This window comes from Thunnus thynnus, chromosome 1, assembly GCF_963924715.1.
Source record: "Thunnus thynnus chromosome 1, fThuThy2.1, whole genome shotgun sequence".
Lineage (NCBI taxonomy): Eukaryota > Metazoa > Chordata > Actinopteri > Scombriformes > Scombridae > Thunnus > Thunnus thynnus.
Genome location: NC_089517.1, coordinates 25043358 through 25066256, shown reverse-complemented (window position 1 = coordinate 25066256; position 22899 = coordinate 25043358). Strand labels below are relative to the sequence as shown.

The window sequence follows — 22899 nt, the reverse complement described above, 5'->3', positions numbered from 1 at the left end:
ATAGCAATGTATTTGTCATTATCTTCAGTGTTACATCAGTGAGACAAATGATCTGTAGATCTCAAAGGCAATGAAGCTAATTCTTATATGCTCCAAACGATTAGGGCTGTAGTCAACCAAAGAAAATCTTGGTCGACTAAAATTGTACGTAATCTTCAACTAATCGATTAGTTGCGGGGGGTGAGGTACGGGACAGAGTGCACAGTGAACTCAGCAGGCACATATTTCTCTGTTCTGTATTTCTCTGTTTTGTGTCGCCATGTTAGGCTAACCCATCGTTGCTAACTTTGGAGCTAACTCCCTTCACTTTTCCAGTACTTGGGGAAACAACAGACGTGACTTTTTAGCATTTATTAACTAACACACTGTAGTTTGTACTGTACATTTACTGCCAGACTGAAAACTTACTACTAACGTCTTCCTCTGATCCGCTCGCACCCACCGTCACTTCTCTGCTTCTCGCTCATTCCCACTCGCTATGCAAACATACTACGCAATGCCGTATTACTTAACAGAGTTACGCTACCAATACTTTCCCAGGGAACGACACAGAGTTTGACTCACTTACCGAACAACACTGCACAGAGGCTCATGAACGCTAATGATTTCCGAATGAACGGATATTTGGCGTTAATTCTGGCATTTAAAAATATTTTTTTGGCCTGGCGGGGGTTCTCAATGTTATACTTGTGGGAGAAACACTGATTCAGCAAACGTTCAGTGCGTTCAGTAAATGCTTAGTAAACGTTGAGTACAGTTAGACCCAGCAGTCTCCATTAGTTTGGGTGAGTTCAAAGTTATGAAAACAACGGGGGTGTTTTGAATACACCCCCGTTTTCACAGGTAATTTGTTAGTCTGTCCCTCCCGCTGCAGGAAATAATGGATTAATCCTAGAGAGCTATTGATGTAGCACTTTCTCATCATGAAAGTAACACAGAGATTATTCGACCAATGAGAATTTAGTCGGACGAGAGCACATCGTCCAACTAATCGACTAGTCGACCAGGAGACTACAGCCCTACAAACAATACTGCACAAAAATACATTTTAAATTTAATAAGAAATTAAAAAATTTCAGTGCTTCAGACTTGATTAATTTAAACAGCTTGTAACAGGAAGGGGCATAAAGAGAAACAGAGGTGAAAGGATACATAGAAGAAAGAATAGAAGGGAGAGAAGCAACTGAATATCTGAATGAATAATTAAATCACTGTCCTGCCATGTGTATGTATGTGTGTGTGTGTTTGTGTGCACGTGTGTGGAGGGAGAGATGGAAGGAGAGAGAGAGAGACAGAACAGGGCTGTCTGCTACCTGTTATGTTGCTCTGATAATTCTCAGGATGGCATTTATAAATGTTGAATGGGAGCTTCCTAATGGCACTACTGCTGTTCTGTGGAGGGATGGAGGAGGTGGACAGCACTCTGAAGGGGGGAGAGCTTTGGACATGTTGTTTGCTTATCTTTTTGTTGTTACATTTGTCCTTCTTTTTTCATTTGCAATTTCTCTATGTTCAAAGTTTTACAATACAATCTGTTTCTCTTTCTCTCTCTCTTTCTCATTCTCTCTGTTCCGTCTTCCCCTCTCTCTGTCATCTGGCCAGATGTGAGTGTCACGGCCATGCAGACCACTGTGATACCAGTGTGGCTCCCTACCGCTGTCTGTGTCTACCTGAGACCCACACAGAGGGAAACAATGTAAGTAACAAACATGTGATCACAAAAATATGCACTTTTAAAACTAATTTGTAATGTTTAACAATGGATATCACACATGTTAATGTTTCATACAGTATGAAGTTATTAGAGAGTCATGTTAAGAGTTAGAGTTCCACCCCTACCTAGACACAAAGTTGTGACACTGCTGCACACTGCTTTCACTGTGGATTTTTCTCAAGTTATCAATAGGAGTATTAGATTGTGATATTCAGCATCAGATGCTTCATATCATGTGCAAACAGACACAAACACACACATGCTCACACACACTGAGCACAGAGGAATCCCCCTGGGGAGAATCTCCTCATGGTCTTAATTAAGCACTTTCCTTCCTAGCGACATAGAGAGGACTTCTCTAATACTGAAAATTACACACACACATTTTTTGAACCCTTCCTTTCTGTCCCTCTGTGTAAAGTGTTTTTCCCTCCTTTTACTTCTTTTTGTTTAGTGGAAGAGTGTTTTATTCCTCATTTGCTGAGAAATCAATTGAGCGGAGTTAACTACCTTGCTTTTGGACAGATACTGCATACCAGTGGTGCCAGACAAGTCTGCTTTTCACTGGACTGCTATCAGTGCGGCCAGGTTACAAAATATGACAGTATAGTGTATGCTGTTGAAAAGTTACAGTAGAGTGGAGTGACCCATATTTGATAGTGGGTCACTTCTAAATAGACTCCACTTGTTTTATGTTGCTGTCCTTTGAGAAAATGTATCTGTAGCTGGATGACAGGTAGGATAGTAAGACAAGGGGGAGTTGGGACAGATAAGATACAAAAATGAATATGCATGACTTAAATGTTATTCTAATAGTGTGTATTTGAATTTTGTTAATATTAGTGAGCATTAATAGCATTCAGTCTAATCAAGGCTACTTCATTCATCACATGTAGAGATGGAGCTCCAGCACAGCTTGTAGCCACATTTAAAACTGCAGCAAAAAAGAAGCCTTGGACTGAGTTTGACATCTCCATGAATCGTTGGAATCCTTCATCAACCAGCTCTTAGTCCATGGTGGTTTAGAGTTGGGTTAAAATATCACAGTTGGCTGCATTACTTTATCAGAAAGAGAGTAAGAAAGTAGAAATTAAATTTGACTGTGTCTGTTTCTGGTCACAGTTGCTTCCCAGTTTTCTTGCCCGTTGAGTGACACCCCCAGTTAATCCAATAGTATGATACCACACTGGTATGCTGCAGTATGTTAGCTTGAGTTCTGATTTCGAATTTGTGTGATGTAAACCACCTCCTTCTGACCAGGCCTTTGCTTGCAACCGTACTAATACAACTTGTCAGGTAATAGTAGGCATCACCCCAATAAAGCCTCCAGTCGGTCAGCAGTGAAAAGTTTAGTATGACTGCTCTACCTCACTGTAGCACAGGGCAGCCTGCATTATTCACTACTTATGTATCATTCATACACCAGCGCGCGTGCATGTGTGTGTGTATGTGTGTGTGTGTGTGTGTGTGTGTGTGTGTGTGTTTAGACAGAGCCAACAGAGGCCATTAATGCAGAAGTACAACTGTCAACAAGCACCTGTTCAATTGCTTCTTTTACTTACCCATTAAACTCAAATAACAAACACCTTCCTACACACACTCTAGCACTGAATAGTTTTGATAGTTGTCGTGTTTGTCTTACACGGACTCCAGACTCAAATGAAAATTGTCATGTAAAGCACACATTGTCAAGTACATGCCGTCATCCTGACTAATGCAGATAAGAAATCTCTTTGCTTCCCTTTCTCTCTTTTTTCACCCTTGCTATCTCTCTTTTTTTAACATACCACTTTTCTTTTTCCTCTCTCTAGGTCCCTGTCTCTATCCTCTTCTCTTTGTCGATCACTCTCTCTCTCTCTCTCTCTCTCTCTCTCTCATATGCAGTCTTTCTCTCCAGGGTCTCAGTTTAAATAATGTCTCAAATCGACTAGAACAATGACATTCCCTCAGCATGCATCTCTAATCAGCTCTCTTTCTCTCTCTGTGTTTGTCTTTCGCTTCATTTCACTCAGCCGTTTTCTCTACTCCCCCTCACTCTTTATTGCCTGGCTTTCTAAGTATTTAATTCATTCCTGTTTGACTCTGTCTCTCATGTTTCATCGCTATCTTCCTTCTATTTTTCTTACAGTCTCAGGTCTTAGCTGTCCTTGCGACATATTTTTCTTCTTCTTTCATACATACTGTACAGTAGTTCTTATGTCTTAGAAAGATGTCATGGAAATAAGCAATATGGATATATTTCTATGTGGTTGTGTGCATGTTTTATGTAAATTCCTCTCTACAGGAACTCTTCTGTGAAAGACATTAGTGTATATAGTATGTGTCTGTGCAGATTCCTCTTTGTGTGAGCATTCTGTACGTGATGGTCTCTCCACTTTGGTGTGGGCACGCGTATAAGTGTGCGCGCGCCTGTCTGAGTGCACATTTTCTCCCAAACCTGACCATGTCATCTCTCTGAGTGAATATTCAGGACCTTTCTTCTGTCTCTGTAATAAAAGGCTGTGGGGAATATTAGCGTTTAATATTGCATGCGTTCTGTTGACTTGGATCGGCCTAGCACCATGACGGATGTTGTACTAATCTGCAGAATTTCCACAGTGACATTAAAGTGACAGAAATGCTCAGACATGTGTCAAGATGATCAACGGGGGCTTTGGAAGACACACACTTAAACTCTCTCTCTCTCTCACACACGCACACACACTTAAACACATGCTCACAAACGCACACACACTCCCACTTTCTCACTCTGTCTTTTGATTCTTTCTTATGTGCACTCTGTGTCAGACTTGATCTCTCATTCTGTCACTCTGTCTCTGTACGTCTCTCCACAACTGATGGATTCAGTCATGTCTGAAAGCTATATCATATATTCTATTGTACATCACATCCCACACTCTTATTTTCTGTTGTACAGTGTCTTTGTACTTTGATGGATCAGAATAGTATTTTGGGTACTTTAATGTTGTCTGATATTAGTGTTACAAAAGTGAAAATGTATCTTCTCGGTTAATACTAGTCATTACCTTTTTCTTGTGTATCTTCAGGCTGATTTGAATGTGAACGTGACATCAGTGAACAAATTATGCATGTGTGTTTATGTATTTCATCGGTGGAGTACTAGTAGTAAGAAGATATTTGGAAGTCTTTCCAACAGTGACAGTTTTTAGATCCACAATTTAAATTTAGAACGTGATTTAGGTTTGATGAAGCAGCATTATGCAGAAGTATTGACCTACCGTATCTAAGGTAGTTTGTACGAATTTTGTGCGTATTTTTCTGTATGTGTTCACATCTGTGTGTGTGTGATAGATATTGATGGCTAGTGACATTAACTAGGGTTGTCTGAGATCTCTGTGGCCAAAGTCTGCCTCAGCAGCAGATTTTCACCTAGGCAGGGGTTAACTGGGTTAACTTCAGATACGCACAACACAAGCGTGTACACACAAACATACTTACGCACACACACACACCAGTGGCACGACCTTTCCAGTGAGAGCGTGAAATTGGTCATGGCATTTAGGATAGGATGAGTTGCCCCAGCAGATTAACACACACACACACACATATAAACACACATACACACACACACACAGATGGTTGTGTCAGGCCATCTGAATGTCCACATATCCATTAGAGTAGGAGTCCTCACTCAGCAGGTTTTGTCAAAACATTCAGATTGAAAATAAGATGTTATTCTTTCCTCTGCATCACAGTCCACCACAGCACACACACACTAACTCACATGTTGGCTTAACTGTAGTCTTTTTTTTTTTTTTTTTTTTTTTTTGCATTAAACCAGACATGCAAAGAAATATTTGGTAAACTACTGTAGGTAAAATGTATACATAATTCAAATTAATAACTGTCATTTTATGTGATGTGTGTTGAACTATATGATGTTTTCATCTACTGAAAGATGACTTTAATGACTCTATTATCTTTTTTTTTTTTAGAAAAAGACTAGAATATCTAGAAATTTAAAAAAAAAATCTGTCTGTAGCATCTCACTCGCTTCATTCTGTTGCATCACAATTCGTCATGAGAAGACTGTGTTTTGCAATGAAAGTCGTAACAAATGAAGAGTTCAGAGTCCTGCTATTGATGAAGCACTGACAGAAATGTCGTGGTATCAGTGGAACAAACTTAATAAATCGGTTTTCTAATGAATATAAAGATAAAAGCAATAGAATTAAAACCGTGTAAACTCAATCTTAAGTAGGTGCTGTCCTTTTTTTGCTGCTGTTACTGTGTACAGATGATGGAGCGCCATCAAAACCTTTTGTATGAATAAGAGAATGAACATGTGCACTCTTCTTTTAACTCCCAAACACCAGTCCCTCGACTAATTAGCAGGCTGGGAGAGAGGGAAGGTAACGCAATGTTGAATGAAAAGAAAAGAGAAGAAAGAAAAAAAATCCTCTCCCTTTCATTTAGTATGGTAATATTTCCTGCTCACATACTCACCATGGCTATGAGAACAAGCAGTTGGGGGACGGTAGAGACAGGGGGAAGTGAGCGAGGAAGGGGAGAGGTGGGAAACCGGGTGAGATATACAGAGTGATTTGTTTTTCAGAAAGAGAGGAGATAGAAGAAGGAAGGAAGGGTGGGAAGATGGAGGAGGCAGTGAGTTTGAGGGGAAGAAAGAGGCATAAAAAGGGAGGGAGATATGGGAGAGGAGAAGGGAAAACTCACTACATCTTCCTCTTGAACTCATCCCCAGCGGATGAGACGAAGAGTGGGATATAGCAAGAGCTTTCTGTTCAAAGTGCAGAAGGAAAAGTACCTTTGATATGTGAAACGTTTTTGGGCACAGAGTCGCCGATAGACAGGCAGGCGAACAGAAAGACAGACAGATGGGCAGAGGGGGAAAAGCATCACGGACAAAAAAGAGGCAGGTACAGTAGTTACTGTAGGTATGACAACAGATAGACTTGAGGTCAAACAGCATGACAGACAGACAGAACAAACAGGAACATGCAAACAGCCCAGCACTCCTGTGGAATTACATGTCCCAAGACACACTCTCCTGTGTGTATGTGTGTGTAGGTCTTTACAGGCTTTCTGTTGTTTTTTTTCTGTCTCATGTGTTTGTGTGTGCATGTGTGTGTCTCTGGAGAATATCCTGCTGCTTCATTAGGTCCTGTTAATAATCACTCAACAGGGAACAACGCTATGGACTATGTTCACACACGCACACACACACACAGACACACACACACAAAAAAACCAGACTTAATTTTTTGTTCATTCTGTGGATAAGAAGTTTGTTTATCTTCTTAAGTCTTCTTTGTAAATGAGTAGACAGTCCACAATATTTCAATATATTCCTTTATTATTTGATCATATATGGTCAGTCCAGCAGCAAAACTGAGAGGTGATGTCAAATTAGAAGAATGTTACCAAGTTTTAACACCAGAAAAATGAGAAATAAATTACAATTACTTAAAATATATTAAGATTCTATTGTGGTGTACACATGAATGATGTTGGATAAGTTGAATAAGTAAAAATACAGTGATGCACTGAACAAAATTATGTTAGGACTGTATAATTGTGTGATTTACTGTCCAAATGTCTAATGATCTGCTAAAAGACCAAGACCAATACGAGACCTTAAAAGCACTCTGTGGAGTTATTGACCACTAGTGGTACTATGGAGCAGTGTTTTTATGAGTTGGTCACTGTTATACTTGTATCGTGCACGTATGGGCGACGCTGTACTCATTCCTGCTGCTGGTTTCATTTGCAAAGAAGTGTAGCAATGTGCCCACATGTGCCCACAAAGGCAGTGAGGAAGAAGACTGCAAGCTGGCAAACATAGATGTTAGCTTTGCATTGAAATATTTTTTTTAAAAACAGCTTTGCAAATGTTTTATGAGAAAGGAATTGAATTCAACACATTTGTTAAACATCAAGGATATACATGTTGCATTTTGTTTAGAGTGTGTGTGTATGGGTCCCGGGCCCTGTGTTGTGTTGTAGATACACACGGGGCCTTTTGTCTTCTCCACATACTAACATGGATTTTATGATCTCTCTTTCTTCTCCCGCTTCCATTCTGTCCCACATATCTTGCTTACACACTTGTGGATGGTCTTTTGTCCCTCCTGTTTTAGTCTGTAAAACACAAAGGTCTTTTCTTTTTCTCATTTCTGTTCACACCAGTTTCCTGCATTTTTCCCTTCCTCCTCTCCCTCACTAGTATACAGAATAAGAGCTCCCTCCAACCCCCATTTCCATCTACACTCTCCCCCTCCCTTCCCCCTCCTCTGTGTGTCATACATAATAGGCCCAGTGCAGGTCTGCATGTGTCACACATGGGAGGAACTCCTGTGTTTTTTAATACATTTTTAATCCCGCCATTTGATGCCCCCCTTGTCCACCATAATTTGTACTGACTGCTGAACAAAATCAAAGGGCTTGTACTTGCTGCTTCTCGCCTCTGCTGCTCTTTGCTACAGAAAAATGCATTTTTTATTTCGTTTTTTTCCCCCTTCTTCCTCCCCTACACACACCTTGGTATGTTTATTTTGACATGAAAGTGGGCCTGTGTGAGAGCGCTGGCTGTTGCAAGTCACTCCTCATTAGCGATCTGATTTCCCTATGCTGTGTGTGTGTGTGTGTGTGTGTGTGTGTGTGCGTGTGTGTGTGTGCATATTTGTGTGTAAATGTACTGCCTCCCTATTATATAGTAGAGAATACCTCTGTGTTTTCTATTCAGTTATGTGTATTATTCTTCTCTCTCTTTAGATTTTGATTTACATGGGCCACTGATTTTCTGTTTCCTCATCTCTCTCATTCTGTTTCTCTGCGTTTCACTGTGTCTGTCTCATTCTTTGTCTTTGTTATATAAAAGCAAGCATTTTTATATGTCATGGGACCGTTTTTCTATGCATACACATGCACGCAGTCATTTTGAGTAAATGCACAGTTGATGTGACAATTTTTCATGCCATTGCTTAACACAAACCATTTTATTTTAGTTTATATTAATCCTAATCTTTTGTCAAGGGATGTTTTTGATTTTACAACACAAGGGTGTGATTCATTTCAATATTATGTTGTATTCTCTGTGGGGAAAGTGCTTTTGATTATTGTTTCAACTTGCTGTGTGTATGTGTATGTGTGTGTGTGTCTGTGTGTGGGTCCTCACGTGTGTGTCCAGGTCTGCATCTATGTAAACTCGCATCCATGATTGCATTCATTCATTTTATAACTAGATCAGATTCTTTCAGAAAAAAATTGACACTACAGTAACCCGAAATGCTCAGACAGTAAGTTTTCTGCCAGCTGCTAAGTAGTTGTGTTGAATTCTAATAACAATTATGCCAATGTATCCATACAGTATGTTAGATTGCAGTATGATTAGATAAATGTCTGTACGTCTGTATTTATATACTGTATGTAACTGTTTTCTACAGTGCCAGCATTGTATGCCGCTCTACAATGACAAACCATTCAGGCAAGGTAACCAGCTCCAGCCTATGAGCTGCCGACCTTGCCAGTGTCATGGCCACGCCCACTCCTGTCATTACGACGTTCGAGCTGACGACCAACCAGACGAGCACTATCGAGGAGGAGGAGGCGTGTGTGACAACTGCATGCACAACACCACGGGTACGGTGTTAGCTATTTTAACAAGAATCGCTCAAATTAAGAGGCAACATTCAGTCAACAGAGAAAGAACTGGATAATTTAACTATCCTTTCATATTTTATAAGAATTACATTGATAAATAATGAAAAAAAATGCCTGCATTGTTTCAAGTTTGTTTGGTCAGCTGTGCAAAGAGGTTACAAATGTGTGAGGAAAATATAGGTAAAAATAGACAGTTTTACACAAGTCAATATTACATAATGTAAAACTGGTTTAAGGAGTCCTCTAATCTTATTATTTTAGACCTTCTCAATGGTGGCAAATGGAGTAAGAGGGCCATCGGTTGTTGTCCATTATGTAATTGATTAGAAGAGCTGGTGGTGGTAGTTGTAATTGTGAGGGTGATTATGTCTTGTCTCATGCTGCTTACGTATTGGCATATTGTGGCTGACAGTCATGTTTTTATTTCCAGCAAAAACACTTTCCCACCGGGACAAATAAGAGTAAAACCTGAACTTTTATATCATGAACATCTCTCTTCATTGCTCAGTGGTTTCTACTGATTCCCTGGACTTTTTATGCTCTCTGTCTCACCCCGCATCTCTCTCTCTCTAACAGGTAAAAACTGTGAGCTGTGTATAAGTGGGTTTTTCAGGCTGGAGGACTCTGATCCCACTTCAGTTTATGTGTGTCAGCCCTGTAACTGCCACACTGCTGGAACGGTCAACGGCAGCATCGAGTGTGCCCAGGTACACACCAACACATATAACAAATCGTTGATGAACAGTGAAACCACACTCCCCCCGCTGCCCTCACTTTTCCTCACCAACCTGTTTTCTTCCTTCCTTCCTTTCTCCTTTCTCTCCCTTTCATCTCCCTCCGTGTTTCTCACCTCCAGGTAGCAGGTCAGTGTAAGTGTAAAGCTGCTGTAACCGGTCGTCTTTGTTCAGACTGTTTACCTGGGTGGTATGGTCTTCAAGCCTCCAACCCAAAGGGCTGCATCCGCTGCAACTGCAGTGACATTGGTGTCATCAACAGCTCAATAGTAGGAGTTCCAAGCTGCCATCAGGACACAGGACAGTGCCGGTGTAAACCCCATGTCACAGGTACGCAGAGCACTGACAGACCTTGGAGAAAACCTTGGAGGTTTTTAAAGTGGTCACCTTTGATATTCTTATCTTGTTTTTGATTGTGATTACATATTTGATGGTAAGTTATCGGTGCTGTAGTATTTTGCACTGCACTTTTCAAACGTGTGTCAGAGGAGTTATGTGGTTGCTTCTTCTTCTTTCCACCTGCTGGCACAGAACTTTACCAGGAGGCCTTAACACATATAAAGGTTCATGCAATCTTCCCAGAATCCCACCCAAACAAGCCCGGTGTCCTCATTATGGGTGAGGGTTCAATTAAGATAAGGAAAAGATAAAAGGATTTTTTAAAGGGGGTACTTTTAAAGAAATATCTGTAATCTGTTCAGACTTTTGTATTTTACCACCGCAGCATACCTCTTAGATGCGAAACGTCTTGTCTGTAAAATATCTTCTCTTACTAAATGTCCCCCAGTACTTTGTGATAACTTGAGCTTTTCATTAGAACTAGTTACTCTGTTTAATTGTCCAGTAATGGCGTCTTAATTAATACATAGACTCAGCTGCTCATTGGGGTGCACAAACAAGCAAAAGTGTATATACTGTGTGCACACACCAAAACAGGAATGTGTATATACACACACTCATAAACACACACACATTCATATCCCAAAGTGTTTTGCCAGCCAAAATAAACAGGCTTTTCTGCTGGCGGTGCTTCCAGCCGTTGTGCTTCTCTTTGTGATAAATGGTTTCACTCTCTCCCCTGTGTGTCTTTGAAGAGCACGCTCGTATGAAATGCAAAACCGGCCAACGCTCCTCAACTCAACGTATCATGGTTATTGCTAAGCCTTACTATCAAGGGCCCTCGGTTGTGTGTGTGAGTGCGGGCATGTGTATGCGAACTTGTTAATGTGTGTAAGAGTGTCTGTTTATGTATATGTAAAAGGGAGAGCGTCTGGATGTGACCATGTGTTCATGCACTTTTGTCTTTGCCTAGCTGTATCTATTGTATGTAAGAGTTTCTTTGCATGTGTGCATAAACATGTCTGTGTGTGTGTGTGCATGTGTGTGTGCATGCATGCCATCAAGGACTAAGCTGGTATTTAATTCTCTAATTCAATGCCAAGTTGATTAAAACAAACTGCTGCAGCCCCTTGTATTTTTCACACTCCTTCTTACAAGACCCACTTTCGTTTTTTTCTGTCCTTGTTTGTTTGCTTGCTCCCACAGGTATTTTTCAGAAATGAGATTTGATTATGGCAATTTATTACCGCCAAGCTGATACTTTGAGTAGAGCAATGGCAGGCACGCTTCAGAAGGACGGAATTGAAATGTGTGCACACAGACACACATGCAGACACACACGCACACTCATAACAAGGTGCCAGAGTGCAGTGTGTACATAATAGTGTTTGAAATGGTGATGCATGAGCCTGTTAACCAGCTGGCTACTGATAAAAGGGCTGGGCCATGTCCCGAAAAACACACACACACACACACACACGCGCACGCATGTGCACACGCACACCCCAAGACAAAATTACCTCCTTTCTGCTCTATATTCTAAGACATTGAAATTCTCTAATTTGCTCACTTATTTATTGTCTTCTTACTTTTCTCTTTTCTTCCTCTCTTCGTTTCTTCTCTAATCTTTTGACTTCAAAAACACTTAGCCTACTGTTATTGTGCTTTTTGCAAAAAAAGGGATTCATTAATGCCAACTTGTTCAGCTCAGTGTCTAAAATGTTAAAAATATATATACTTTTCCATCAATGTTTATTATAATGGATGTGGGATTTTTTATAAATTGTATAGTTTTATTGAAAAAAAATTCACACAGAGTACAATATATCACAGTATTGTTAGGGTGTAAGCATCAGTCTGTCAGTCTGCATATTTACGACCAACACACTCAGATGTGCACACATACCTCGGCGCGCACATACACGCACATACACGCACATACACGTAGACACAAATCTTCACTGCCCCTGCACTACTATGAAATATGATCTATGGAGAGAAATACTCATATCTATAAAATCATTTAAGTGGGAAGACCAGGGGAAATGCCAAGTGTCTGGCACACACCGAGTAGGACAGACACGCACACACATTCGCGGACACACACACGCTCTAAGCACTAACACGGATGTACAGGTGTGCTCTCATGAATGTATGTGCACACACACACACATTGATACCCACCCACCCACATATGAACACGGGCTCCCTCATAAACGGCTGTGGTGACCGCGTTGCCCCCAGGCATCCATTTAGGGACAGATTGCCTGTCATGGAATACGTATGGCATATTCAAATAAGCCCTGCTCGCTCACACTGCATATCATAGTTTAACTAGCCTTGTAGCCTAGCACTGCTGCCATAAAACCTGCTACAGTATGATCCATTTTGATGTTTGTTACTATTCAATAACTATTAACAATATCAAAACAATCTAAGAAATTATGTATCAGAATAAAATCCTGAACATAAGCAAACTAATTTTAATCTATATTTAAAATAGATAAATTAATGCATAAATGAAAAAAGAACAATAACTGAAATTGTTAATTGGTTCATTTCACAAACTTTACTGCCTTGTTACTTTTTGTCATTGAAATTATGGAGAAATTTTGAATATTTAATTATGGAAGGCCTTAAATGTTCACATTTAACTTACAAGAAGCTGCATTTTTGCATTCTGAAGTTTTTTTTAATGTTCTGAGACTAAATCTTGTGAAACCTGTTTGAATGAAACATCAAATATTTTGGCTACAACCAGAAAAAAAAAAGATTTTCTTTATGTGCTCATTAAAAGCTAAGCCCTGGGAAGTGCAAGGTTTTCTCCAGAAGTGACGAAAAGGAACTCACCTTTTCTCGTTTTTACACCAGATGGTAATTTAGTATTATTTTTATGTTCCCCTATCCATCTTTCCATCCTTCCATCTCCTCTTTTTCTTTCCCTCCATTCTTTTCTTGTAGTTGCTTAATTTATTTATTTTCTCGCTCAGTGAAATTAAGTGTTTGGCCTTAGGTGAGTGATCCATCATATATAGAGGGCCTGGCCCTAATGATGGCAGTTTTATACACTCACCCACCATTTCTCTCACTCTCTCTCACTCACTCACACATATGCACGCACGCGCACACACACACACACACACACACACACACACACATAATTAGAAACAGAGAGAGGCTAAACACTATTTTGTCAACAAGCAAGCATCATATTACTTTTTAAATTCTCTGTTTCATTTCTCTGAACAGGTTTTTAACGTTCTTTCCCTCTCTCTCATTCTTTCTTTCCAGGTGTTTCTTGTGACCGCTGTGAGTTTGGTTATTGGAACCTGTCCCACCCAGACGGCTGCATCCCATGTGACTGTGACCCCTTGGGTTCCCTCAGCCCGTACTGTGAGCCTGAGGGGGGGCAGTGTGAGTGTAAGCCCGGGGTTGGGGGGCAGCGCTGTGACTCATGTGGCAGTGGTTTGTATGGTTTAAGACTGGAGGGATCCTGTACTCCCTGCAACTGCTCACAAGAGGGGACAGTACCTGGGACAGACTGTGATCCTCACACAGGACAGTGTGTGTGTAAGGCAAGTTCAACTTCATGAGTTTTTGTTATTATGTCAAACATTGTGACTTTCCATAATGGCCATGTTCAACAATCAGAAAACCCCATCTCAGATTGGCCAAAGCAAAGACAACCTCTTCACACCAGATTGCAATGTCACTGGTGGCCACTAGCCAGTGAATTGCAGTTACATTCTGACAAGATATAAAATAGGGGATTAAGGGAAGGATGACTCATGTATATTTTTCATTTTTCAAACAACACAGAAACTTAAAATCAATATACAAAAGCTCTTGAACTTTTTTTTTTGGCACGGACTCAGTTAATTGACTGACCAGTTCGTCACCATTGACCTCAGGCAATCATTGTTAAACATCAGTGTAACACTTTGGTAGTTGGAGTTACTACAATGTTAGCATAACACTTCATCCACTGTTCATCCAACACACAGAATCATCTTTCTTCACACCTACCAATCTTTTGTCCGCTGTCCCTCACTCTTTGCGACACTCCCATCATATCTCCTTCTTTCTTTTTTAGGAACATGTGGAAGGCCATCACTGTGACACTTGTCGTCATGGTTACCACACCCTAGAGCATCGAAACTCCCTGGGCTGTCTGCCATGTGTGTGTGACATCAGTGGCACTGTGCCAGAGGGTGTATGTGATATGTGGACCGGACAGTGCCCATGCAGAGATGGGGTGGAGGGAGCGCAGTGTACCAACTGTGCCCACAACTACTATAACAGGAGTTCAGACATCCACAGTAAGAAAACACAGAGCTGAAGACAAAATACATCCAAATTTAGTTCCAGTAGTTAAGATGAGTTTTTCACTAACAGATTAGATACTGTATATATCGTTCATGCAAGATTAATTTTCTAAAGACATATTTTGTTTCTGTTTTGTGAAACTACTGTGTTGTTGTGTAAGCAGTGACCGTTTGGGAGAAAAAGTCTCTTCTGATGTTGTTTTGTGTCCTATCAGAGGGGTTGTCCCAGGGCTGCGTACCATGTGTCTGTGACCCCAGAGGAACAGTGGCAGGGTCAGTCTGTGACAGCTCTACAGGGCAGTGCGTTTGTATACCAACACGCTATGGAAAGGACTGCAGTAGCTGTCGACCCGGTGAGTGTGTTATGAATAATGGATGACATATGGATCAAAAAGAAATTTAAAGAGTGATTGGATAAATAAATAAAGTGGTTAGGTAACTGCCCAAAAGTTATTACCAGAAATAAAAAAAGATTTTGAAGAAAATGATGAAGAACAATGGATGATACTCCAACATTTTTGTATTTGTTCTTGGTGTATGTGTGTGTGTGTGTGTGTGTGTGTGTGTGTCTGGATTGGCTTGTGCCTTGTGCCAGATCTCCACTCAGTGATTGTCCTGTTGGTGCCAGGTCTTAACAACATCACCATAGAGGGGGAATATTGCATCTTCTCACTCATCTCACTTTGATTCTTTTGTGTACATTAGCTCATGAATTGTGTGCGTGTGTATTTGTGTTTAGTCTTATGGGACAAGCGGTAACAGATGTTGTATTGTGTCAGTAATGGAGAAGGACCAACAATATAGTAAGATTTACTGTAAACACAGTATGAATGGATGTATTGATGGCAGGATGTTAGACAGAAACAGAACACACAAGGTAAGATTTATTATCTCACAAATACCTCCAAAATCAAATAAAGCTAATATTCAGAATGTTTATGTGGTAACATACATAAACAATGTTTCCAACATGGTTTCATTATTGTTTTTCTTTATCTATATCTAAGTCCATTCCTTCAATCTCTGACATTGACCATCTTAATTTCCTCTACTGCCAATTCATGACACTGTATACATGTTATTCAGACATTTCTTTCCAGGTGGCTAAATAGAATATCTCATTTGTTTATTAGTTGCGAAAAATTAATCAAATTTGGAGCATGGAGTGCTTAATGTAACCTCACACACACTTATTGGCTTTGTTTTAAATTATATTACAAATAAATGGCATATTAGGAGGCAGATTAAATGGTTGCTTCAAAATTATACCAGATTGTGTTCAAAATCACTCATTCACTATTTACTGAATAAGGATTTCTGTGTAGAACACTATAACACTATATAATCAGATGTTGACATTTGTCAAAAAACATATTTGACACTATTCAGGATATAGACTATGTATGATGGCTTGTTCACAGTTTTGTGCAATGCATAGCTGGTACTTTTGAGCCTATTACATAAGATATAATTATTTTCACTAGAGAAGTATTGTATAGAAAACACTGGTACAAATAGTCAACCATATAGACATCATTGAATAATTTTGTATGCAGACACATATAATGATCTCAGAATTCATCATGGATTCAACATTTTAGAGATGTAGAGTAGGAAGGCAATAGCAAAGAAGGAAAAGAACGAATCAAAGAAGGAAGAAACTAAGAAATAAAAAATGCACATGAAGCAGATTAAAAAAATAAAATAAAATGCTAGACAGTCGGATTCATAATTTTCCTTTTCTTATGTTTGTCTCTTTCCAGGCTTCTACCTTTCTACAGATCAGAGTATGTGTGTGGAGTGTGACTGCCATCCCATGGGAGCATCACAGCGTGGTTGTGAGAGCCAGAGTGGACAGTGTGCGTGTGCCCATCCCTCGGTGGGAGGGAGACGCTGTGACCAGTGTCGTGAGATGTTCTTCGGATTCAACCCCGGCCTGGGCAGGTAACTCCCGTAAACTCAGTCTCACACACACTCACTCACACACACACACACACACACGAACAGATAAAATCCATATCTGCTGGTCGTACATCCTGTAAAACTTTTTTTTTTCCATTAATTGCACCACCTGTACATACACACATGCAGCTGCACATGGAAGCACACACATCAGCAGGTGGGGTCTCTGTGAAGACAGTTTACAGATAGATAGGCAGACATATGACTTACATGAGTTAAGAGCTGCTTTGACCTTTACCACTCATGTCTCTACCTGCAGGCTATCTTACACACACACACACACACACACACACACACACACACACACACACACACACACAACTTAAAACACACACACACAAATCTAACTGTACGTTGTTTCTTCCTATGCAATACCTGTGCACACACACACACATCCCTCTCAACAGTGTGTCATAGCAGATAGATGGTCCACAAACTGACTAGTGGTCCACAGTGTGTGTGTGTGTGTGTGTGTGTGTGTTAACTGACCTTGCCTGATTGCTGTGTTCTCCAGCGTTAAAACATTAAGGATGAGATCCGGCTGTGGCTGAGATCTCTTCACAGTAGAGAGAGATGGAACGATGGAGGGAGGGAGAGCAACAGAGTGATAGTTTAATAATAAACCCTGAGGAAGATCGATGTGCATCGATATGTGTTCATGTTGTTTTTATCATGTAACTAATATAATAAAGGCTTTTTAAGTTTTGTACCTTGACAAAGCAATGTGCCTTTGGGGAATTAATCCCCCCTTTTTGTAGCTTGCAACGAGAGTAAGAAAGTGATGCATTGGGAATGGAATAGTGTAATTAGCAAAAAAATAGGGGATGGGAAATGTCCTCACATGAGTATATAATAAGAGTAAAAAAGAAAGAAAAAACGGTGTACATGGTATGAGGCATAGACAGTAATCATTTATACCAGTGTGATGAGTTTGTACCTTTTCCTTTCTTCTCCTTTTAATCTCCCATTTTCTCTCTTTGTGTGGAAGAATGACAAATAAAGTCTAAGGTTATTACTGCTGAATCCTTTTCGTGTGCCCAGAGTCGCTCCATAATAAGGATTTCTTCATCTAAATATCATCAAGTAATTTATCCTCCTCCTTCAATCAATAGGTTTTACACAAATTAATTCACACACACACACTCACTCACACACAATGTGAGCAGTTGGCTGTAGATGTGGTCCAGTGTCTCTATGTGTCTCTGTGGAAAACCAGAAAAATGCTGACTGCTGTTTCCTACTTCACAGGGAAATATGATAGTAATTCTGTCTGGAGGGATTAAATATTGGCATATACACATATTCAAGTACACACATACACATAATTTTACTGTAAAAGATTACATGTGTAATATTCTAATACTTTAAAACCTTAAGATTAACATGCAGTTTGTGTTAGTGGGACCTAAACATCTTTGAAAACAATTTCTAAATTATTACATGAAACAATATGACACTTTTTTGTTAATTTGGCCACACACCCTGCATCACCTAAAATTACTGTTGCTTGATACTTGTCATCTATATTAGCATGTTATACCTCAATAAATACTCACAAAATTCTCCCTCTCCCTCTTTCACACACAAACTGTAGTTTGAGGCTGATGAAAAAAGAGAGAATGGGTGTGATGTTGGTGTTTTCTTTCTCCTTGGGAGTGGAGTGAAGGTCGAGTCACTATGGCTTTCGTGTGTATTTGTACGCATGTGTTTTTGAGTGTGTGTGTGTGTGTGTGTGTGAGCACCAGTTGACAGGACAAATTTGTGGCTCGTTATGAGGCTGTGGCTTTTCACACAGCAATAAAGAAAGTGTAGCTGTGTGTGAGAAGGAGAGACAGAGCATGTGTGTAAAGTATGTGTAAGCGTGTGTGTGCGTGTGTGTGTGTGTGTGACAGTAATAGGGTTTAGACAGTTTCACTGTCTCTGACACTGTAGGGTGTGTAGGTGAGTGTGAGCCAAACATCTTCCAACAAACAGATTGTGGTGCACATGTAATGTATGTGTGTTTATGCGTGCGTGTGACTGCGTGTATGTGTGTGTGTGTAAAGGTGTGAGGTGGCTGGCCGGATGATCACCCACTGCCCAACCCCAGTGAGGGTAACACCACACTGGTGACCCAGACACATACACTGTCAGTCACATGCACACAGGCGCACGCACACACACACACACACACTTTGACAACTCTGAGGGGGAATACAGTTTATGTGAAACTAGTTTCACAGCTAGAGGATGGTGGGTGGGATAGACGGTGGTGAGGGTCTCTCTCACAGTGTTAAGGTGAAGACCCAACACCTTTCAGACACACATACAGTACATATCCAGTCTTTCAGTCTTTTTAACAGAAGCCTGACATCCTGACAGAAGCAAAGCTTTTGCTTTCTCTGAATGTCACTGTGATTGCTTATTTAGTACAATACAGGTGCTGTTACTGTTATATATTTTAGCATTATTTATTTGATTGATCATCTCAATGCAGCAGCTCAGGAATTACCATTAGTCTTGGTTGGTAGATAGCATTTACTATATTTTACTCTAACTATGTGCACTGTCCAACTACAGAAGCAAAAGCACATTTCAGTGACATCTGTGTTGTGATTAGCTTATTAAAACACTAAGAACCTTGGAGAAACACCATAGTTCACATAAAAAAGCTTAAGAATGTTTTTATATGTAAGTTGGCAGTAGAGTTTGTGTAAAAATGTCTCTAACATGATTCTTGTAATGTTTTTATGTGTTTCGATGTTATTTTCAACCAGCTAGGTTGTAGCTATGAATTAAAACTGTGGATTTATTATTTCTTTGCTTGACCAGATGCCAGCCTTGTGAATGTGACCCAGTCGGCAGTGTCAATGGTTCATGTAATCCAGACTCAGGAGCGTGTGTGTGTAAGCTGCTAGTAACTGGAGACAAATGTGATGTATGTCAAGAAGGAGCAAGTCATTTGCACGCTGAGAACCACTATGGCTGCAGTAAAGGTCTGGTTTATACACTAACACCATCATCAAAATTCAGTATAACGATGTGCTGATGTAAAATGTAATTAATTCTGTGCAGTCTGATCTTAGGAGTCGTTGTGACTTTTTGTTGTCAGTGTTGATCCATTTCTGAATCACTGTTTATCTCTTTCTATTTTAACCTTTTTTGTCTCTGTCTGTCCAGCGCCCTCTCAGCAACCTGCTCCAGTAGGTTTCGCTCTCAGTTATTCCTCCATTAATCTCTCTTGGCATCCGCCTGACTCTCCAAACTCCAACAAACTCAACTACACACTCATCAGGGATGGACAGTCAGTGCACAGCATCCAGAGTCACTATCCTTTCAGTAAGTACCACGCAGGTTTTCAAAACATTTCTGACTTTTTGAAATGCACATTGAACCCACATCCCTTGTTTCTTTTCACGTTATTCCTTCCACCATCCTTCTCTGTCTCTTTTAAGGCCATGAATCATTTGAGGACACCGGTTTGTTTCCCTACACCAACTACTCTTACTGGCTTATAACAGCTAATGTAGCCGGTGTGACAATAAGTGCATCTGCCTCATACCAGACTTTAGGAGCACCGCCCGAAGCAGACCATCTCCATTTAAACCTTGTGGGACGACCAGGTCCAACTAGCGCTAGCTTTAACTGGAGCTCACCACGAAATGATACAGGCCCAGTGGAAAGGTAAGGAGGGAGGGGAAGGAGGGGATTTTATTGAGGATTTAGAAGCAGAGCGCCCAGGACCCCAGTCAGCAGGGATGCAGAGTTGGACTGTAAGTCAAACTCCAGTCACAAACTCCAATTTGTGGGTCTTCAAAATGAGAGATGATTTGCAGCTGCTCTGCCTACAGTATGTGTTGTGGTTTTAACTGAAGCTGACAATAGCATTGTAATGATCAACCAAAGTCATTTGTAGTTTCTGCAGTTTGTCGTTTACTGAATAACAATGTACCTGCATACTGGAGCAGGTCAAGGGCTGAACTAAGGACATGAGAATATAGTTAGATGCTAGACACTTTATAGCTTAAGGGCACGGGGTAGAAGTAGTAAAAGAAGCCAACCATGATAAGTGACCTATTGAAGCCTTTCTTGGGTATACAAATTATTACAAAACACGCTGAATTTTGAATCCCTTCAAGCAAGATACAGTGAGATTACTAACAGTGATGCGACACTGAGGAGAAAGGGACTTAAAAAGCTTCAGTTAGGAGGAGCCCCTGATATAATAAATAAAGGAGAAAGGACAAGGGGATAGAGGGAGAACGGCAGATGTAGAAAGAATTCATGGGAAGGAATAGTGGATAGTGGAGGAAAGGGCTTGAAAATGTATACTTTGCTGGAAAGCTATGAAGAATCAAAGGATGTGGAGTATGCAAAGTGGATGTGGAGTTAAGAAAGAGAAGGGCATGAGGAGGTGAGGGAAGGAAAAACATCTCATTTGCCTCAAAAGCTGTTTCCCTCAGGGTACAATAATAGAAATTTTAAATTTAGAATATAGAAAATTTGATGAAGGGGAAAAATATGGATACTGGAGTTAGGATTGTCCATAGATGGTATGCTAAGGTAGGCAGTAAGAATGGATAGAAATAAGGAATAGACGTCGAATGCAAAGGATTAGTGAAGTAGGTAGAAGGTAAAAGGAGAAACATGGAAAGTATGTTTGCGTAAAACCAGCTGAGTTTGAGTCAAGATGGGTTTGTATTTTTGCCTTTAAGTGGTAGAAAATAGTTCAGAAGCAAAGATATGAGGAAATGACATACAGCAGTAGTCTGGTGCCAGACTTCTGATTTGCTGGCGACAATTCAAACCAGGGATGTTGCCCACTGTGACACCACTTCTCTAGTTTTTAACTGAACCACATTACAAAACCATACTGGCCTATTAAAGAGGTAGTGAGAGTTGGAAAAATTATGAAAAAAATGAATTATCAAAGTTTTTTTTGTCTCCCACAGGTTTGTGTTATCCTCCACAGAGTCATCTAGCGGAGCAAAGCCTGTCATCCACTACACAGGCCTCTCTACAGAGACTGTGGCAAGTGGTCTAAAGCCCTTCACTCAATACACTGTCGTACTGGAGGTAGGTGGGACAACTAGGCAGCCAGTGTTTTTAGTGCATGTGTACTTGTGCTATTACTTGAAATTATTTTTATTACCAAGAAAAAGATACATTTCTTTAAAGGAATATAGCAAGCATGCTTTAGCCTGAGTTTCTCAATCAGTGCACATTTTCCAGCATTTAGGACCAACAAAATGAAAATGACAAAATCCTCACCCTCTCTACAGGCATGTTCCTCTGGAGGTTGCACCTCTACCCTTCCCTTGTCTCTTCTGACAGCCTCTGCTCCTCCACAAAACCAACCCCCACCTAAGGTCACTGCTACTGGACCGCATGCACTGCATGTTTCATGGGAGCCTCCCAGTCAGCCAAATGGTAGGATACCAAACATTCACAGCCATATTGTTCATTTTGTGTAACATGTAGGACTGAAAACTGAAAAACATGCACACACACAAATTGTACACATATTGCATATCCATGCAATTTAGAATTTGAGTGTTTAATGCTTTATTATAAGTACATTACAATTGTGTGACATACCAAATATACAAATTATTAATGTCCCTGTCAGAATGAGTAATAATCACAAACATGCACACACACACACACTTAGATTTTTTTTAACTAACATAAAACACTTGCTTAGTGGCATTTCTTACAGGCTTGTGTCACTTAAGAAGTATGAGAATCATCTAACCCCCTCACACACCACACACTCACACACACACACACACACACACAGAACTACAACTGCCTTTGGTAAATCCAGAGAGCTTTGTAATGGCTCTAAGGCTCAGTGTCATACAAAGCCCTGTAACCTGGGTTTCTCTCGCTGTTTGTCTCTCTTTTTTTTTTCTTTCTCTGTTAATCTGTTCCCCTCCCAGTGTCAATGCATCTCCTTCCTTCATTTTCTCTGTCATCAGTTCATTATTTAAAGAATTGTTTTCCATCACCATCTTGCTCACAGCTGGACTCAACTGTAATCTCAGTCTTGACCTTTATGGCCTTTTTTGTTCCCAGACTTGACGAGCCCTGTCATTTTTCTTGAACTCAGCTGAGGTAGTCTAAACTAGAAATGTACATCATTTCAACTATTTGAGAAAACTCATGTTGGTAAGGTTGAATGAGAGGTGCAGAGTTGCGAGAG

At 40.3% G+C, this 22899-nt stretch overlaps 1 protein-coding gene across 4 annotated transcripts in view; it reads left to right on the top strand.

Annotated features, from left to right (window-relative positions):
- The window catches only part of ush2a (Usher syndrome 2A (autosomal recessive, mild)), a 236830-nt gene that overhangs the window by 48353 nt on the left and 165578 nt on the right, over positions 1–22899 (top strand). For all 4 annotated transcript variants that reach the window (XM_067592610.1, XM_067592634.1, XM_067592617.1 and 1 more), the window contains exons 12-24: positions 1603–1696; positions 9139–9334; positions 9932–10062; positions 10212–10419; positions 13720–14003; positions 14522–14747; positions 14969–15106; positions 16517–16697; positions 19527–19690; positions 19875–20033; positions 20150–20378; positions 21647–21770; positions 21977–22124. In XM_067592610.1, the coding sequence (XP_067448711.1) occupies positions 1603–1696; positions 9139–9334; positions 9932–10062; positions 10212–10419; positions 13720–14003; positions 14522–14747; positions 14969–15106; positions 16517–16697; positions 19527–19690; positions 19875–20033; positions 20150–20378; positions 21647–21770; positions 21977–22124 (2282 nt within the window). The remainder of the gene's footprint in view (positions 1–1602; positions 1697–9138; positions 9335–9931; positions 10063–10211; positions 10420–13719; positions 14004–14521; positions 14748–14968; positions 15107–16516; positions 16698–19526; positions 19691–19874; positions 20034–20149; positions 20379–21646; positions 21771–21976; positions 22125–22899) is intronic.